The following is a 16,934-nucleotide window of genomic DNA, read 5'->3' on the forward strand; positions in this document are numbered from 1 at the left end:
TATAAAAGTAACTGTCACTGACCCTAGATTTATACAGTTAGATCTCAATTGCCCAAAAGCTTACCATCATTTTATTTTTGTGTGTCGCCAACTCTTAGTTGTCTTAACCGAAACTCATCAAAGAGTATGTGGACAACTCATTTAGGGGCATAACCTTACCACTATATTTATTTAAGTTTTTATTGTTACATTTTCTTGTGTGGAATTGTCAAGATGCTCTCTGAATTGTCAAGATACAATGTGAGTGTTTCACTTCTATTAGTTTGATTTTGGCTTCTGGGATATACTTGCATTTGACGACTTTTCTTTGTAGATATAAATAGGCGTTTGAGGATTTTAAGTGTTAGAATGGTACTTTCAAATGTTAATTGGGTATAGCAAAACGGTTAACATCACACACACACACATGAATGTTATTATTATTATTTTTTCTTTTCCATGTTACGATGTCATTTTCAGAGTCCTAACTATAATACAAATCATGCATGGTTTAGAGAAGGCATTACCAACAACAATATCTGTCACTGCCACTTATAAGCAGGCTATAATAGAATCATTAGGTGATCAGTTATGAGTGTTCGATCACTAAATAATTTATTTCATCTAACTTGTGGACCATTAATATATACAAAATGTCTCTTTGATGTTTTTTAAAATTTTATTTCTTTGTTGGTCAGCGATGATTTCTTTAAGGTATACAATCTAACTTTAATTTTGCGTTCTATATTTTATTAAGGGAACAAGAAAAATAAACCAATAAGTTCAATAGGATTTTCTAATGTTTAATTTGTTTAAAATACTCAGAGCGGTGATATCAGGAACGATCTTGGAAATGACAAAGCGTTTTTGGTTTTTATTCGATCTGTGACTTATGTTTCCTCACTAGTAGTATTTTATATTTTGGGGGGGTTCATACTATTTTGATAGTAGTAATAACATATGGATTTTTTCGGAAAATGCATGACTTCTCTGGCTCTTGGTGATTGCCAGCAACTACGATGCTGTGAATCATTACAATTTCTACCAAACGTGTGCATATAAATACATATGTTATTATTGTATATACATTCATTGGAACAGCCTGTATAATCTAAAGTTTTGGACCACATCCCAAAAACCACCAAGGGTAGAAGCTAAAATGAAAATCATAAATATGAGTCATATTACCAATATACTGTTTGGTTTTGTTTTCGTTTTTTTTTTTAAAAATATTGGAGGTATAAACAAAAGATATGTGGGAAATTGTTGTGAAAAGAATCCATGTCTTGTATCAAAAAATCATGTGATCTATCATTCGAGATAAAGACATAGACAACTGCTTAATAGACACTTTTTTTGTAACGCCACTTGTTATTCACCCCTGCTCTTGTTATTTTCTTCTTGCATGATTACTATGTATAAACCAAATTGGTGATGACAACATCGAATGAATCATCAAACTAAACTCACGGAAACTGTGTTGGGCTTAGTTACAAGCATATAGGTTCATTTCAAGAACCGAATCAGTAGTTTATCAATACGTAATCACAAACGACTTCGAACTATAATATCTAGTTTATAATTAGTGATTGATCCTTCGAATAAAATAAAGTTTTTTGAAAAAATAAAATAAAGTGATATTTTTTTTCTTTTTTTTTGGTTTTACATTTGTCTGAGTTTATTTATATATAAACGACAATGTTTTTAGTTTTGAAATCTACAAAATAAAAATTGTGAAACTGTTGACAGGAGGCAAGACAAGAGCATAATAATGCATAACGGTCGCACAGACAAGTCGAGAGAATCATAGCTTTTTACTATGATACTCAAAATTCCGAAGATACCCTTACATGATTTCATCGCCCTTTATACACTGTTATCAACAGCTTAGATATTAACTGTCTTTCGACAAAACTATAATAAAAAAAATCGAGCCATTTGAATATTTGTAATCGGGCAAGCTCCCATGTGTTTAAGAACGCAATTAGACTTTTTTTTTAAAATTTTTTTTTTTTTTGTCAAAAAGCATTTATACATTTGTTACTCTTAAGTCTGATTATATTAGTGGTATATCATACAAAAGAAAATATAAAAGGTCAACATGGACTTACGTTACTGAAATATAGTAATCATCTCTAATATAATTATGAACAATTTCTGGAAAATTAGAAATGACAAGCAAAAATATGTAAATATTTACATATTTTTAAAAAATATATATATATATATATATATTACATATTTAAAGGTACATGAACTAAGACGAAGGAGGTTGGCGTGTGGAAATACTTTTGATTTTGACAACACAATTTATCTTACTCCTTTATACAACATTTCACTACATAAAATAATCACACGAAGCAAAAAAAAAAAAAAAAAAAAGAACTAAAAAACAAACTAAGGTCTCTATGCTTAACGCATCTTAAAGTATCACAAAGAGCATAAAAATGAAAGAGATTTGACCGACACAACATTAACGTTAATTTTGCTTTTATACTCTATAGTACATGATACAACCAATGCAAAAATTAATCTCGCGATTAATATAGTTCTTAAATTATTTGACTACAAGACAGTTATTATAATTATTGCTCACGCGCTTTTTCGAATTAGTTAGTAAGTATGATTTAATTTGTTTATATAAAAATAAAAAAAAATCCAAATTACTCGGCATAAAAAAATAAACAGCTCATAGCTCTCTCTCACCCTTCTCTTCTCTTCTCTCTCTAAAGCTTCTGCAGATTTTTTCGTCTGCAAAAAACCAGAGAGAAGGACAAATTAGGAAGAGATTAGAGAATAAGAAAGCAGAAACAACGACGAAGACGAACAATACAAAGCCATTTTTTTGTTTAATCTCTTCTTCGCAAAAAAAAAAAAAAAAAAAAAAATGGAGTATGAGAAATCGCCTGCTACTACTTTCTCTAGGAAGATTAGTAATCGTAGCCATAGCAGCCTTAGCTTTAGTGCAAATGCTGCGTACGACGGCGTTTTTGCTTCTCCGTCTAATTTGAAATCTCCTCTTGTTGACTACGGCGAGATTTTCAGAGGCTCGGGTCCTTCTCCGTCTTCGATTCCGTTTTTGGATGTACCGGAGCTCAACCTTGGTAAAGTTAAGGTCGATGTTCGCAGCTCTAAGCTCGATTACTCTTCCGTCTTTGGTGGTTGCGATTTCGCTCTTACTCCCAAGGAAGTGATCATCAACTCCGATAACAAAACCGCCGTTACTGTCAATAAGAGAAGGTAAATGTTTCAATATATATTTAGGGTTCTTCAATTTTTTTTAAAAGGCTAATACGATTGTGTGATTTGTGTATATGAGGTTTTTTTGCTGGAGACATCTTTGACTAGTGGAAACACTTTGATGTTAGATCTCTGTTGGTGAGAGCTTTTTTGTTTTCCAATGTGTAGGAATCGTAGGAAAAGTGGAAACTCTTGTGATGTTGTTGTTCCTGTTTGCAACGAGGGGAAAGATTCACCTGAAATGGTTAGGATGAAGCACTCTGATATATCAAATCACCAGGCCGTCTCACGCAATGGGGATAGGACTACTACTAACGTTACTCAGGAGGCTCAGGTGCTTACTAAACTGCAGGTTGAGAGTACGAGCCCGTTGCAAAAGATTGAAAGTAAACCACCTATAATTAATCCACTAGTTGAGACGAAGAAGCCATGTAATGAGGGTCGTGAGGAAGTCAAGGTTTCTTCTAGTAAGCGGGAGGATTCTAAAACTGAGGTTGATTTCGAGAACATCTTTGCTCGAAATGGATGTAGTACGCGTGATGACTTCACGTGCAAGACCGATTCTAATGCTGAACATCCGGATGTGAAACCAGTTTCAAGCTTGCAGCATACGTTGAATGGTGAAAATGGGTCTTCTGAAAGATTTTTGGGCTCCTACTCTGGGTTTTCGGAAAGGTTACAAACTGAAGATGATGATCCTACAAGTTCACCTCCATACTTCGATGCTGAAACAGATGCAAATTCGCCTGCCGCTGAGTCTTCTGCAGCATTGAAGAAGGCTATAGAAGAGGCACAAGTAAGAATGAATATTGCAAAACAAATGATGGGAAGGAAAAATTCAGGCTTTCGCAGTTGTGCAAAACCGAAATCTTGTGATGACCCTAAAATCGAGATTAAAGGGGACAAAGAAGTTGAAGAAATTACAGAAGAAAGCAGAGACAACAATTCTCAGCTTCTCGGTGAAACGGGGAACTCATCTGAACAATCGGCTTCAAATGAGGGGGATCAGCATGCTAAAAGAGCACGGAAGCTGTGGGAGGTTCCGGAAGGACTTTTAAAATCAACTTCAGACCATAAGCTGGAAGAGTTAGAAGAACACGATGTGGTTAAGCTAGAAGAGGAACAAGCAAAAAGAGGTCGCAAACACTGGGTATCACCTGGAGAGATATTCAAATCAGTTATGAACAGTAAGCAGCAGGAGCCAGATAACCTTGCACCAGCCAAATCTGAAACTGATACGAAACAAGAGGTGCAGCCATTAACTGAGAATTCCTTCTATACATTTGGACAGCTTGGCAGTAAAATAAAGTGTGTTGTAGAGGCCTTCACCTTCACGGGGAGCAAGGTTTCAAAAAAGGATGAGAAACAGGTTACTGAGGAGGAAAGTTCTAGCCTCGCTCAAATGGTTCAGGGTGAGGAAGGTGACTCACCAGAGATGCTAGCAAGGGAAGTGGAAACATATGCAAGGGAAGTGGAAGAGACCCCACAACAACCTGAGAGTAAGACCGAAACTAATATTGAAGAGAAGTCTGAATCTAGAATCTGTGCTTTCACAGAAGGGACTTCTCAGAATATGGAGGTAGAAATTGAATGGCAAGTTAAAAGTGCTTGTGAGACTGAAGGTGGATCTAAGTGGGGCGAAGAAGATTTGCATGAAAATCCTGACCCAACTTACAATGTTCTAGATCAGGAAGGTGAGAAGGAGAGAATCTTTGAGCCACATGAGAATTTTGTTGGTACTGATCATACCAAAACATATGTGAGGGAAGTGGAAGAGATCCCAACACCTGATCATATTTTCAGTAAAACGCAGTCCGATGATAGTGTTGGAGCTATGGTGTCTTTTAACAGAGAACATATTTCTGAGCCAGGAAACACAGATGAGGCGCAAGAGACAATGCACAAGGTTCCCAGGCGAAGAGGAGTTTGGAAGACCTCTGAAGACGTCTACAATATGATCAAGGCCCCGAAGGAAAACAACAGGCCCTTGTGGCTAGGAGGTCTGGAGAATGAAACCACAGAAATATCCTTCCGTGAGGAGGGTGTATGGATTCATGATGCTAGTGAGGAAACAGAAAGTACATCTGGACAAGCTAATGATTCAGGATTACAAGAAAATTGGACCGTTCTTAAACAAATGTTTAGGCAGATGTTTCAGCCAGCAGATATTAAGGGAGAAGATGAAACTTACAGCTTAGTGGAATCAGAAAACGACCATCTTGATATCCATCACAAAACTGGAGATGAGAACGGAAACGAAACTGTAGAGACTTCGTACTGCCAGATGACTGGCACAGATAGATATGAACAGGATGAGGTGGAGACAGTAAGAAAGGATTATGAAGCCTATGCCTATACCAGGGAAAATGAAGCTTATGCACATACCAGAGAAAATGAAGAGTCGGCACAAGAAACATATGGTAAGGTAGAAGTGCAAGGTAAAACGTCTTTGGTCCGTGAACTGATAGGAGAAGAGCTAGAGGCCAATAGAATGGCTAGCGACCAAGAAGGGGAAGGTGCACATGAATTATCTGAAGAAGCTGGATGGGCTCAACGACTTGCTGAACTTAATGAGATAAAGGAGCATGCAGATTCTCGTGCTGAAATGCATGAATATGATGATTGTAGTAAAACAGACTCAAATAAATCCGGGGAGAAATTTGAGCAAACGCATGAGCTAGCAGAAGAAACTAAGATCGATGGTAGTGTAGATACTGACACCAGCAGGTCATCTTTTGAAATGAGACAAGGGGATTCATACATTGAGGAGGTTGGCGTTGAGCAAGATCTCAGTGATCAATTCCCTGAAAAAGCCAGTGCTGTCAGCAGCACAGAAGAACACGTTGAAGACATAGATTCTGATTCAATACGAAGTGGTTGGAGCGTAGTAGAGGATGATGACAGATCAATGCAGGATGGAGTAGTAAGTCAGGCAGAAAGTAAGCCTGACGAAATGGAGGAAAGCAAAAAAGAAAATGATGACATGAAAACAAGTTTTGGTCTACAGAATGATGAAGATAAGACTGAACAAGAGCACCGGTTTGAGTATCAAGAGAATGAAATAGATAGAAGCAATATTGTGGAGGCAGCTGAGTCTTCCTGTTGTTTGCCCAACGGAGACAAAAATACTTTCACATCAACAGATAGAAACATAAAAGAAAATGAGGGAGAGGAGAGTTGTCGATCATCTATGGAAAAAGGGGGAGATGCTGCTTCTGATGCTTCACAGAACGAAGAAGAGCTGGTTGAGGAACATCTGAAAAAGAAAGATGAAACAAGAGAGAAAGAGAAGGAAAGAGAGAAGGAAAGAGAGAAGGAAAGAGAAAGAGAGAAAGAGAGAATTATGGTAGAAAGAGCTATTCGTGAAGCCCGCGAAAGGGCGTTTGCTGATGCTAAGGAAAGAGCAGGAAAAGCTGCAATAGAGAAAGCAAAGACAGGAGCCCACCGGAAAGGGACTTCTGAGGTTCCAAGGAGATCAGAGAAGGCTTCTGTTGAGGCAAATGATAAGTTGTCATCAGCTGAGAAGGCTTCAATGCAAGCTAAACTCCGATCTGAGCGTGCTGCTGTAGAAAGAGCACTCTCTGAGGCCAGAGAACGTGCACTGGAAAAAGCATTGTCTGGAAAGGCTGCTTCTTCTCAAACAAAATGTTATGGCGGCAGCAAGTCATTAGGCTCTTCTGGTGAAAGACGAGGCTCCTCATCTTCTGTGAGTTTTGACTCCTATTTCCTTATTCTTCTTTCAACTTATCATTCATAGCTCTCATGTAATATTTTGATTTGTGAAATTCTTTAGCAGGGTACAGAGAACAAAACTTCAGGTCCTTCTAATTTCTCAAACCAGACTGGTATGTCTCTGTGTATATATATATATATATATAGTGGTTTCCAAGATGTTTGACCAATATACTGACTTGTTTATTTGATTTGCGTAATGAAGACAAAGGTGAGCCAATCCAGAGAAGTAAAGCTAGATCTGAGAGACACCAGAGAACATCTGATCGCGCGGTATGTACACCAGTCTTTCATCTGTCTCTTATATTCCTCTTTTCCTCTTTTCTCTGCTTAGAACATGTTTCTGTGATGTCATCATTCCAGGCAGAGGCTCTTGCAGAGAAGAAACTTCGTGATCTTAAAGTTCAGAAAGAGCAGGCAGAGAGAAATGTAATCAAATATATGATCAGATTTTTTTTTTTTTTAAATGTCATCTTTGAATTGGTTGTACTAAGCCTTCTTTTTCTCGGGTTGAAATTGCAGAAACTTGCGGAAGCTCTTGATGCTGATGTCAAACGGTGGTCGAGTGGAAAGGAAAACAACTTGCGAGCGTTGCTCTCAACACTACAATATGTAATTTGTTTTCTCCATTTGTACAATTGCTCTTAACTCTTTCTAATGGATTAGATGATCAGTCTTAATCGATTGTTCTGTGGTTTGTGGTTTGCAGATACTCGGAGCAGAGAGTGGATGGAAACCGATTCCTCTCACTGATCTTGTTTTAAGTGCTTCTGTGAGAAAAGCCTACCGAAAGGCAACTCTTTACGTTCATCCTGACAAGCTTCAACAACGTGGCGCATCTACACAGCAGATGTACATTTGCGAGAAAGTTTTTGACCTTCTCAAGGTTTCTCTCTCTCTCTCTAACCTGTAAATATAAAATCAATTCCACTTGATTGAGTTACCTCCATCTGCAAATCAGTCTCTAACCAGCTTCTTTCTGATACTCCAGGAAGCATGGAACAAATTTGGTGCAGACGAACGATAAGTAAGATGGTGTGAATCTTTGGATCTTCCTTTACCCTATTATCAGAAGTCACTCTGCAAATCAGAACCAACCAGCCCGAAAACCTAAGTTAGAATATGTACAGGATAAAGCTATGGTATGGGATGAAGACAGATCTAGAGATGTAATAACCAGTTATAAATATTTACATTCATGGGTCATATATATAAAAGAAGCTCATTCATATTCCCACAGCTAAACCAGCCACAAATATGAGCAAATACACCACTGATAATTATTCATACATATATTACAAAATCCAATAGAATAGATACATCTTATATTTCTGATTCTTTGAGAGATCCAAAAGAAAAAAGAAATTAAACTGCAGTTAGATCATTCAAGTCTTTCATGGGTTATAAGCTTGAGAGCTTCTCCATCATGCAATTTCATAGCGATTCTAAGTTTTCTTAGTGCTTTGTAGCTGATAGGCTTGTATAACAGCGGGTGTTCAACATCCACAAACTCACTTGGAACTTCAAGATCTGTATCCATTGGTCCTAATAAGAAGGACGCGATAGAAATCCTTGTCTTTGCTTCTTTGCATTGCACTCTATGCTTCACATTACACAACCTACCATTGCTCCATATTGTAGCCGAGTCTCCGAAGTTGATAGCAAGCGTGTTTGGCAACGGGGTGATGGGAAAGAACGTTCCCGAAGAATTGTCCATGGCTTCAAGTCCACCAACATTTCATCATCTTGAAGAATCGTCAAGAACCCGGTATCTGTGTGTACTTGCACACCAGGTTTCCCAATTGTTTCTGGTTTAAAATGATATTTATTAATCCGAAATAGGCTCGGACATTCACTGAAAAAGTTTGTCTCAACAAGCCCGTAACTCTCTGATAATCTCCTTGCTAAATCCTTTGCAAGTCCATCTATAGCTTTGGCATAGTTCACCAAAGTCTCCCTTCAAAAAGTCCATCAAGACGTAAACAAATATTAAAAAAAAAACAAATCCAAAATTGAAAAGAAAAGAAAGCTTCGAGTTGGTCACAAAATGTATTGACAGCTTGAGGAGAAATGATGTCAAATAGACCCAATGTCTCATAATAAGGATTCATTTCACTTGGAGCCATGTAACCACTTTCTAGTAGCACATGAGTGTTACGCATTTTCACCTCGTATGGACGTTCAAAGAGATCTATGACAGTCTTCTTCATCTCAGACATCAGAGACAAAGAGACTCCATGGTTAATCACCCTGAAACATCCCCATCTCTCACCCGCTTCACGGATTTTCTGATTCAAAATCTTATCAGAAGCCTCTTCCAAATCTATTGTCGGAATGACTCCACTAAGTTCCACCATTAAGATCCTTCTCCGAGGTTGCAAAATTTTTCTACTTTCAACACAACCTTGTATCATGTTATAAAGACATCCTCCAAGAGAATGATGTAACTAATAATGTAATGTAATACTACTTGCCTACTCACCAAAGACATTTTCTCTGTCTCTGATCATTGAAATAATCATTAAAAGTAGTTGACTTTAAGAAAAGTCGTTTCGTGTGTGAGCAAAAATTAGAAAATAAAGACCTGATTCATTAGGTAGAGATTTGAGACAGCTAATGAGCGAAGCAACCACCATTAGGGAAACGAAATAGAATATTATTCAATGAGCTCATTCATATTCCCAGCTAAAGAAGCCACAATATTATTCATCAAGGTTTCTCAAACTAAGGTTAATACGTAGTACATTATTAAGTCAATGGTACACCAACAAGCCGCATGAGAGAACTAAGATAACAAAGGGGGTTTAATAGCCGAGCAAATGAAGCATTATAGCATTTTGGGCATGCATGCGATTCTCTGCCTGTGGAAAGACAATGGAATAAGGAGCCTCCACGACTCCATTGGTCACCTCAACTCCTCTTTCTGCAGGTAAACAATGCATGAAATAGGCTTTTGGTCCAGCTAACTTCATAAGAGCTTCATCCACCTGCAATTTAACATAACATAACATGTTAGTGTGAATCAGTGTACTTTAGTACGCGACCAAACATTGTACCAAAACTAAGCCAGATAAGACTTATATGTTACCTGGAATCCTTGGAATGCTTTACGGCGAGATTCGGCTTCATCCTTTTGCCCCATACTGGCCCATACGTCTGAGTACACAACATCAGCTCCTATGACAGCTTCTTTGGGATCATTGGTGATCTCTATCTTACTTAATCCAGCTTGTTGTGCCTTCAAAACCCTTTCTTTGTCTGGTTCAAACCCTTTTGGGCAAGCGCAGACAAAATGAAAAGGAATAACGGATGCCAATTCCAACCATGAGTGTACCATATTGTTCCCATCTCCAACATACACAACCTGAAGTTAATTGAATCATTGTTAGTATATTTGGCGTTTTTTTTATATGAGCTTACATGTATGCAACATATAGAATATGAGATGATATCATCATACAAGTCTACACTAGTTGTGTGCTTTGACATAGATAATCTTGGATATCAAGATTTCATGCACTAATCATGGGTTTGTTTCAGTTTTCAATGTTATAAGTGAGGTGGATGTATAAATGTAACTTGCATCTGCAGCATCAGGTGAAATGGTTAACTAACCTTTGTTCCTTCGACTTGACCAATGTGCTCAATCATTGTGAGGGCATCTGCCATGATTTGACAAGGATGGTTATGATCTGTCAGACCATTGACAACTGGTACACTCGAGTAGTTAGCCAAATCAAGAATGTCCTGCAAAAGAAGCGGATTCATATTTGGTCATTCAGCTCTCTGAAGTGCACACTTAAGCATATTAGTTGAAAAATGGATACTAATGCCACTAACAAGACACTAGAACAAACATACGAATGTATTTTATCTTTCTGAAATTAGAACAAGCCATTTGTATGCTTCTAATGATCCATCTGGTAGGTTTTATATTATTAATCAATCAAAAAACTCACCAGCATACCTGATGAGCAAACACACGAGCCATAATGATGTCATTATAGCGTGAGAGAACACGGGCAACATCACGAGTTTCCTCCCGCTTACCCATCTGAATGTCATTGGGTCCTAGATATACCGCATGGCCACCAAGCAAGAAAAAACCAGTCTCAAAGGAAACCCTAGTCCTCATGGATGGTTTTGCAAAGATCATAGACATAGACTTCCCTTTAAAAGGTAGATAATTTCTCTCCCCTGATTTCAAAAGGGCCTTAACCTCTGAAGCCTTGTCTAAAATCAACTTTATGGTCGCTGTGTCAAAATCATCAATTGCCAAAAAGTCTTTCAGGTCAGACTTTCCTGCAAAACACAAAAATAGGGTTTTCAGTTTATCATTTATACCAGATGATCAAGACATTATGCTTCTAAGCTACATCTAATCCAAATAAGGGAACGGTAAAGCTACGTCTCAGAATCCTGAGGATATGAATCTATAGACGAAATCAGCAAAAAAGTACCAAACTTGCGTAGTTACTCAATCAACAGAGGCCATTAAAAGGAGTCACATTATCTCATTTTCGAATGATAAAATCAGAACCTGATACCAACATGCAAATCTTCCTCCGACAAAGCAAAAAATAAGGAACGATGATGAAATGGTGGAATTGAACCATTAAAAACCAAACCTTTGACATCGGAAGTAGAAGAAGGCGAAGTGACGGAGGAGGCTTGACAGGAAACACGAAGGCGAAGGAGAGCCGGAGAAGCGAATGAAACGGCGGAGAATCTCCGGAGAGCAGTACCGGGGACGAAGGAGGATGAAGAGGAGGAGAAGGAAAGAGCAGGTGATCGAGCCGTCGAAACGTGAGAAGCCATAGCCGCCATCGTCTTTTAATCGAGAGCTTCTTCTTGTTTAATGTTTACTCTGTGACTGTCACTACATCTTTTGACCTTTATAATTCGACTCCTCCGATGGCATTTTTATTATTGGGCCTTTTGGAGGCCCATGAGGCCCATTTCAGTTCTACTAATACGTTTTTTTTTCTTTTTTCTTTTCGACTTGCCCTAATTTGAGTTAGAGGCGCGACCATCGTTTTTGTTCTACGAGCTTGTTGTTCCGATGAAGACGGTCACCGGAAGAGTTAACTGTTCAGAGCCAATCTCTCTGTCTAAGGCAGCTACGCTTCTCTCTGGATTCGTTTCCTCCGAGAATGGCGCCTCTCGAGACGTAAGCGCGTATCTTCGACGAGCCTCCGGTGCCTTCGCCGAATTAAAGAGCATCCACAGGGAGATTAAATCGAAGCTAAGATCCAATAAGAAGAGGAAGAGCGATGGAGAGAGGAAGAGCAAGAAAAAGAGGAAATCCAAGGAGAACGATGCTTGATGTTGTAGTTAGTTTTTGTAGTGAGAAAAATTAAGTAAGCTTTCAAAATTTTGGGTATGTAAGCTAAAGATGTCATGCCACTTGGTGCTTTAACAAAAAAAAAAAAGATGTCACTTGTGAGAAAGATATGATTTTTATAGTTTGGTACTTTTAAGTTATTGTTTTAAAACAAAGTTCAGATTTTTGATGTTGTGGAGACACTCACATTGGTGGAGTTAACTGGTCTAACTTGTTCATAAAATCTTTACACAAATGTCAAAAGATCACAGGGCGTTTTCTGCGCCATGTTTGAAACACTAGCCTATATTTCAACACTGATTCAATGTCTCATTTCATATTTTGTTTAAACAAAGGCATCTGGGGGCGCTTGTTCTGGAATCTGCATTCAAAAAAGCAACAAAATAACCATAAAAGATTATAGTTTTGGCAATTAAATTTTGTGATCAACTTAAAAAGTTTTGAGCAATTTACCTCCCCTGGATTCCATTTCTCCTTTAACCATATGCTACTATCAACAGGATCACCTTGTATTTGCAGCTCGGTTCTGCCGCAAATGATTCAAGTTAGAAACGTATGAAACATCATAGTATGTTGTCGGTGATCGATATGTCGACATGTTCAACAACGGTTTTTCACTAAGGAAATAACTTGGAATTAGAATTTGGGACTTACCCGGAAGATGTATTTGTTGTGTCTACAGCAGGAGCAGTGAAAGATGCAACAGGGACATTGAAGTTGAATGCGGTCTGGGAAGTGTTGGGAGCCGGCGTTGGAGTTGGTCGACCAAAGATGTTATTGTTTTGTGGAGTTGTGGCGAGTCCAGGTCCAGGTCCAAATGACGCTGGTTTGAATGCTACTGATGGATGGGTTTGAAAACCAGAGGGACCTGTAATCATTTGCAAAAGAGGTTTTAAATGATGGGGGAGTCGTGGCCTCTGAGAAAAGTTTAACTCTAGAAGTAGTACCTGAAGGAACAGGTTGAGGTGTATTGACGCTGAAAGCATTTGGTTGTTTATTAAAGCTTGCAAAGGCATTCGAAGGTCCAGATGAACTATGTAGAGGAACCATTGGCCAGAGAGAAATATGGAAACAGAGAGTTTATGGAAGCACCACTTTACGGAATTTGAAAATGGAGAAAGCCCACAAAACTTTATACCTGACTCCACCAGCATTGATATTTGGGAATGCAGCTTGTTGATTATTCGATTGTTGATTAAAGCTTGCAAAGAGATTTGGAGGTCCAGATGAACTGTGCAGAGGAGTAGTTGGCCAAAGAGAAATATGGAATTCAAGAGTTTATAAAGGTAACACAAACTTGTCAGGAATATGGAATATGGAGAAAGCCCACAAAAGTTGGCACCTGACTCCACCAGCATTGGTATTGGGAAATGTAGTTTGTTGATTATTTGATTGGTGACTGAAGCTTGCAAAGGCATTCAGAGGTCCAGATGAACTATGTCAAGGAACAATGGAAAACAAGAGTTAGTTTATGAAGGCAACACAAACTTATTGAAATATATGAAAAAAAAACGGAGAAATCCAAGAAAGGTTGATACCTGAGTCCACCAGCATTGGTATTGGGGAATGCAGGTTGTTGATTAAAGCCAGAGAATGCTGGAGGAGAAGAATTGATCTGATTAGTCGGTGGGAATATATTAGGAGTGGGTGCAGCAAACGGGCTTTGGTTGGCGGTAACAGAGCCTTTGTATGGATTCCGCAGAAAGCTTTCAAACTCAGCTATTTTGGAGTTTTGCAAATTTCTCTCCCTCTCAACCTATATAATGCACCGTTATAAGTCAGGAAAAGAGAAAATCAACTTATGTCGCATGAGTATGGAAAGAAAACTAGTGTAAAGTATAACAAAGATAAGAAAAGTTAATCTCACAATAGACTGTAGGGGTATTCCTCGTTTAGCTTCGTCGTATGCCAATGCGCGTAGCTCTTCATAGCTGATATCACCAGTAACGTCACATGGAAAACTAGAAGAAACAAACCAAAAAGAGAAGAGAGAAAAGATCAGACACGTTATAAAGAATGGATAAAGATCAAGGATGGTGAACAAAATGAAGCAAGCAATACTGTACATACTATTTCCAGTGGCCGTAGCATGTGAGTTTCCACATGGGTCTCTCATTCTTAAAATCGTCTTGCATAACCCGCTTACACGCAGCAGGATCCGTGCATCTTTTTTGCATAGAAACCAATAGAAAAAACAGTAAACTTCCAAAAGAAACAAACGGCAAAAGTGTATGATATATATAAAGAAGAAGCATATGGAAACAGATATACTCACTTATGGTCAGCAGACTGCGTCTGTTTACCACCAGTCTGCTGCGCAGAAGCACCAGCAGCAGCATTAGGTGTAGAACCCGTCCGTGACCATGTATTCTCAAAAGGCTGAGTTTGCAAAAAAGCAAAACATCATATCAGTATCACACCATTCATTCAACAGCAAGAAAAGGCACCATTTTTTCTCATCCAAAATAAGAACGGTAATTGCATCTTAAAAGAGGAAAAAACCTGGAACTGATTTGGTCTGCTGGAAGCACCACCACTTTGTACACCAAATCCAAAAGGGTTAGAACTCTTTTGTTGCTGCTGCTGTTGTGGCTGTTGTTGTGAACCAAAGCCAAAGGGATTATTTGGTTTAGCCTGTTGTGGATGAAGAAATCTACAGTTTTCCCCAAACCTACAACTGCAATAACAACACCCAACGACAACAATGGGAATCCAAAAAATTAGGTATCTAACAATTCCGCCACTAGTAGGGATCAAAGTCAAGAAACATCGTTTATACACATTACTTCCGTCGCGCAAAATTAGATTGTTTTCAAATTAAATCCCCAGAATACACAACAAGAAACCTAAATTTCTTCAATCGAAAACTCTAATTAAACAACAACACACAAGCACCAAACTGAGTCAGAACACCCTAGAACAGATGAAGAAGAAGAAGATGAAAAGGGAATTTAACCTGCCACGCTGAAAGTTTCTGCACAGTTCCTTTCTCATTCTCGCTGCCTGCTATAAACCTTCAACTGAGTGTATATATATGATGATTTTGCTTCTCTAAGGAAAAAGAGGAAGGAAGCGTTAGATCGACGACGAATTCTGTAAGTTACGATAATACCCTTAATAACATTAAGGTATTCAGGGGCATAAACGTAAATCCTTGAAATTTCATCATCCTCCTTCTTTCTCTTATCCATCATCGTTAACTTTAGTCGTTTCTACACCAGGAAAAGAGTAAGGTAAGCTCTGAAGGCGAAAATGGCGGTTTCACTCCCGAACTCGTTTCTTCAGATCAATCCATGTGTTCCTTCTATGGAATTGAGAAAGGTAAAGCTCCATTATTGATCTTCATGCTTCTTCGTCTTCCTTCCCCCAAAATCACTAAATTTATTATTTTTTGGGGTTTTTTTTCAAAATAAGCCGGCTATGGCGGCATTGGTTGGCGGCGCGAAAGGAAGAGGGAAACAATCGGCGAGAAGCAGCAGCAACACGTCGGTGCTTCAAATAACATGTCGTAAGAAAGATTTGCATCCAGAGTTCCACGAAGACGCCAAGGTTTACTGTAACGGAGAGCTGGTGATGACAACTGGAGGAACCAAGAAAGAGTATGTGGTTGATGTTTGGTCAGGTAACCATCCTTTTTACCTTGGGAACCGCTCGGCTTTGATGGTTGATGCTGATCAAGTCGAGAAGTTTCGTAAGAGGTTCGCTGGGCTTTCCGAGATTATGGAGATTCCTGTGCTTAAAGGAGAGATTGTTATGCCTACCAAGAAAGGTAAAGGTCCTGGCAAAGGCAAGAAGAAATGATGAGACTAGACTTTTGTTTTCTCTTGGTTAAAAAACTTTATTGTTGTTTGTTTTCAATTGAAAATTGGATACTTTGCTTAGGCTGTTAAAATTGTTTATGTTAATGCTCTTCTGAGTGCAATTTGATTTATGTTTTGTTTGAAATCTATTTGATTTCATTAAGATTGAGGACGAATTTTGGAACTTTAGTGATCTCAGAGCAGTGTTACATATACTATAGTGGACAGCTGAAGAATAAAGCTTTTTTAGCTTGTGAACATTGTTAGAGTTTGACTTTAGTTTTAGATGGCTAGAGAAACATAGCAATGATCCTTTGATTCTTGTGTTCTTGCGAATAAAAGAAAGGATGAGGCGTTTGCCACAGCTTGTGATAATCTCCATCTAGTGTCAAATCGTTCTTAGTGTGCAAGTGTTGTGTTGATTTAGTTGCTTGAGATCGTTTTTTAATTAGATTTACAGCTTGTTGAACATGGGTCATAGTCTATGCAACTGTCTGCTGAAGTTATCAATCAGGCAGAACATGAACTGTGAGTCTGTGACGCAGTGCCTTACTAATAGTAAGCAGAGCAAAAGCCTTGGACTATGGCCATTCCGTAGGTTAGGAATAAGGTTTGCTTGAGAACATAAAAGTCATATATTGGCACTTGACGATTTGCACAACTCTTTTGAGGGGTGCGGCTTCTGTGGTCATGCCTAATACTGTATCTGTGCGACCAAAGTGTTCATTCAAGTTTGAAAGAAAAGCACATGTGGGCTTTCAATCGGTTATATTAAGAACTGTGTGAATGGAAGAAATGGCCCAATCAACCTCACCATAAAATTGCGTTCTTTTGTAAAA

The 16,934-nt window shown here is 38.5% G+C and overlaps 5 protein-coding genes and 1 pseudogene across 7 annotated transcripts; 3 read left to right on the forward strand and 3 right to left on the reverse strand.

Annotated features, from left to right (window-relative positions):
* Nucleotides 1–2,634: 2,634 nt before the first annotated feature.
* LOC147925870 (auxilin-like protein 1) lies at nucleotides 2,635–8,190 on the forward strand. Of its 2 annotated transcripts, none has more exons than XM_087491127.1 (8): nucleotides 2,635–3,219; nucleotides 3,388–6,925; nucleotides 7,013–7,064; nucleotides 7,157–7,224; nucleotides 7,315–7,380; nucleotides 7,474–7,563; nucleotides 7,661–7,837; nucleotides 7,943–8,190. In XM_087491127.1, the coding sequence occupies exons 1-8, from the start codon at nucleotides 2,867–2,869 to the stop codon at nucleotides 7,976–7,978; spliced, it is 4,380 nt and encodes a 1,459-aa protein (XP_087347253.1). In that variant the 5' UTR covers nucleotides 2,635–2,866; the 3' UTR covers nucleotides 7,979–8,190. The 2 variants fall into 2 exon arrangements, with proteins under 2 accessions (XP_087347253.1, XP_087347254.1); XM_087491128.1 differs by having other exon boundaries at nucleotides 7,016–7,064.
* Nucleotides 8,191–8,225: 35 nt separating this feature from the next.
* LOC104753853 (2-oxoglutarate-dependent dioxygenase DAO-like) lies at nucleotides 8,226–9,308 on the reverse strand (annotated as a pseudogene).
* A 278-nt stretch (nucleotides 9,309–9,586) lies between these two features.
* LOC104751405 (ornithine transcarbamylase, chloroplastic) lies at nucleotides 9,587–11,911 on the reverse strand. 2 transcript variants are annotated; one of them, XM_087491130.1, is made up of 5 exons: nucleotides 11,580–11,911; nucleotides 10,919–11,253; nucleotides 10,567–10,698; nucleotides 10,040–10,315; nucleotides 9,587–9,938 (listed from the first exon to the last, which is right to left on the reverse strand). In XM_087491130.1, exons 1-5 carry the CDS (start codon nucleotides 11,776–11,778, stop codon nucleotides 9,756–9,758), a joined length of 1,125 nt encoding a protein of 374 aa, XP_087347256.1. In that variant the 5' UTR covers nucleotides 11,779–11,911; the 3' UTR covers nucleotides 9,587–9,755. The 2 variants fall into 2 exon arrangements, with proteins under 2 accessions (XP_087347256.1, XP_087347257.1); XM_087491131.1 differs by having other exon boundaries at nucleotides 10,911–11,253; nucleotides 11,580–11,822.
* Nucleotides 11,912–12,013: 102 nt separating this feature from the next.
* LOC147925871 (uncharacterized) lies at nucleotides 12,014–12,401 on the forward strand. The gene has a single exon (XM_087491132.1). The coding sequence runs from the start codon at nucleotides 12,014–12,016 to the stop codon at nucleotides 12,275–12,277; it is 264 nt and encodes an 87-aa protein (XP_087347258.1). The 3' UTR covers nucleotides 12,278–12,401.
* An 82-nt stretch (nucleotides 12,402–12,483) lies between these two features.
* LOC109129533 (zinc finger CCCH domain-containing protein 16-like) lies at nucleotides 12,484–15,399 on the reverse strand. Its single transcript, XM_087491129.1, has 12 exons — nucleotides 15,252–15,399; nucleotides 14,798–14,972; nucleotides 14,571–14,674; nucleotides 14,366–14,461; nucleotides 14,163–14,256; nucleotides 13,834–14,051; nucleotides 13,638–13,730; nucleotides 13,434–13,526; nucleotides 13,243–13,328; nucleotides 12,950–13,163; nucleotides 12,749–12,821; nucleotides 12,484–12,656 (listed from the first exon to the last, which is right to left on the reverse strand). Exons 1-12 carry the CDS (start codon nucleotides 15,287–15,289, stop codon nucleotides 12,621–12,623), a joined length of 1,320 nt encoding a protein of 439 aa, XP_087347255.1. The 5' UTR covers nucleotides 15,290–15,399; the 3' UTR covers nucleotides 12,484–12,620.
* Nucleotides 15,400–15,453: 54 nt separating this feature from the next.
* On the forward strand, nucleotides 15,454–16,240 carry LOC104751407 (large ribosomal subunit protein bL31c). Its single transcript, XM_010473340.3, has 2 exons — nucleotides 15,454–15,616; nucleotides 15,710–16,240. Exons 1-2 carry the CDS (start codon nucleotides 15,548–15,550, stop codon nucleotides 16,094–16,096), a joined length of 456 nt encoding a protein of 151 aa, XP_010471642.1. The 5' UTR covers nucleotides 15,454–15,547; the 3' UTR covers nucleotides 16,097–16,240.
* Nucleotides 16,241–16,934: the final 694 nt, after the last annotated feature.

Source organism: Camelina sativa, chromosome 16, assembly GCF_030686135.1.
Source record: "Camelina sativa cultivar CO46 ecotype springtype chromosome 16, ASM3068613v1".
NCBI classification, from domain to species: Eukaryota; Viridiplantae; Streptophyta; class Magnoliopsida; order Brassicales; family Brassicaceae; genus Camelina; species Camelina sativa.

Excerpts from the sequence above, each read along its gene's own strand:
- LOC147925870 (XM_087491127.1), top strand. The coding sequence starts at position 2,867 with ATGGAGTATGAGAAATCGCCTGCTACTACTTTCTCTAGGAAGATTAGT. Across the intron at positions 7,065-7,156 it reads TAATTTCTCAAACCAGACTG|ACAAAGGTGAGCCAATCCAG; the intron begins GTATGTCTCTGT and ends TGCGTAATGAAG. Across the intron at positions 7,564-7,660 it reads TGCTCTCAACACTACAATAT|ATACTCGGAGCAGAGAGTGG; the intron begins GTAATTTGTTTT and ends TGTGGTTTGCAG.
- LOC104751407 (XM_010473340.3), top strand. The coding sequence starts at position 15,548 with ATGGCGGTTTCACTCCCGAACTCGTTTCTTCAGATCAATCCATGTGTT. Across the intron at positions 15,617-15,709 it reads CTTCTATGGAATTGAGAAAG|CCGGCTATGGCGGCATTGGT; the intron begins GTAAAGCTCCAT and ends TTTCAAAATAAG.
- LOC109129533 (XM_087491129.1), bottom strand. The coding sequence starts at position 15,289 with ATGAGAAAGGAACTGTGCAGAAACTTTCAGCGTGGCAG. Across the intron at positions 14,462-14,570 it reads ACGCAGTCTGCTGACCATAA|ATGCACGGATCCTGCTGCGT; the intron begins GTGAGTATATCT and ends TATGCAAAAAAG. Across the intron at positions 12,657-12,748 it reads AGAAATGGAATCCAGGGGAG|ATTCCAGAACAAGCGCCCCC; the intron begins GTAAATTGCTCA and ends TTTTGAATGCAG.
- LOC147925871 (XM_087491132.1), top strand. The coding sequence starts at position 12,014 with ATGAAGACGGTCACCGGAAGAGTTAACTGTTCAGAGCCAATCTCTCTG.
- LOC104751405 (XM_087491130.1), bottom strand. The coding sequence starts at position 11,778 with ATGGCGGCTATGGCTTCTCACGTTTCGACGGCTCGATCACCTGCTCTT. Across the intron at positions 11,254-11,579 it reads TTCTACTTCCGATGTCAAAG|GAAAGTCTGACCTGAAAGAC; the intron begins GTTTGGTTTTTA and ends TGTGTTTTGCAG. Across the intron at positions 10,316-10,566 it reads GTCAAGTCGAAGGAACAAAG|GTTGTGTATGTTGGAGATGG; the intron begins GTTAGTTAACCA and ends AATTAACTTCAG.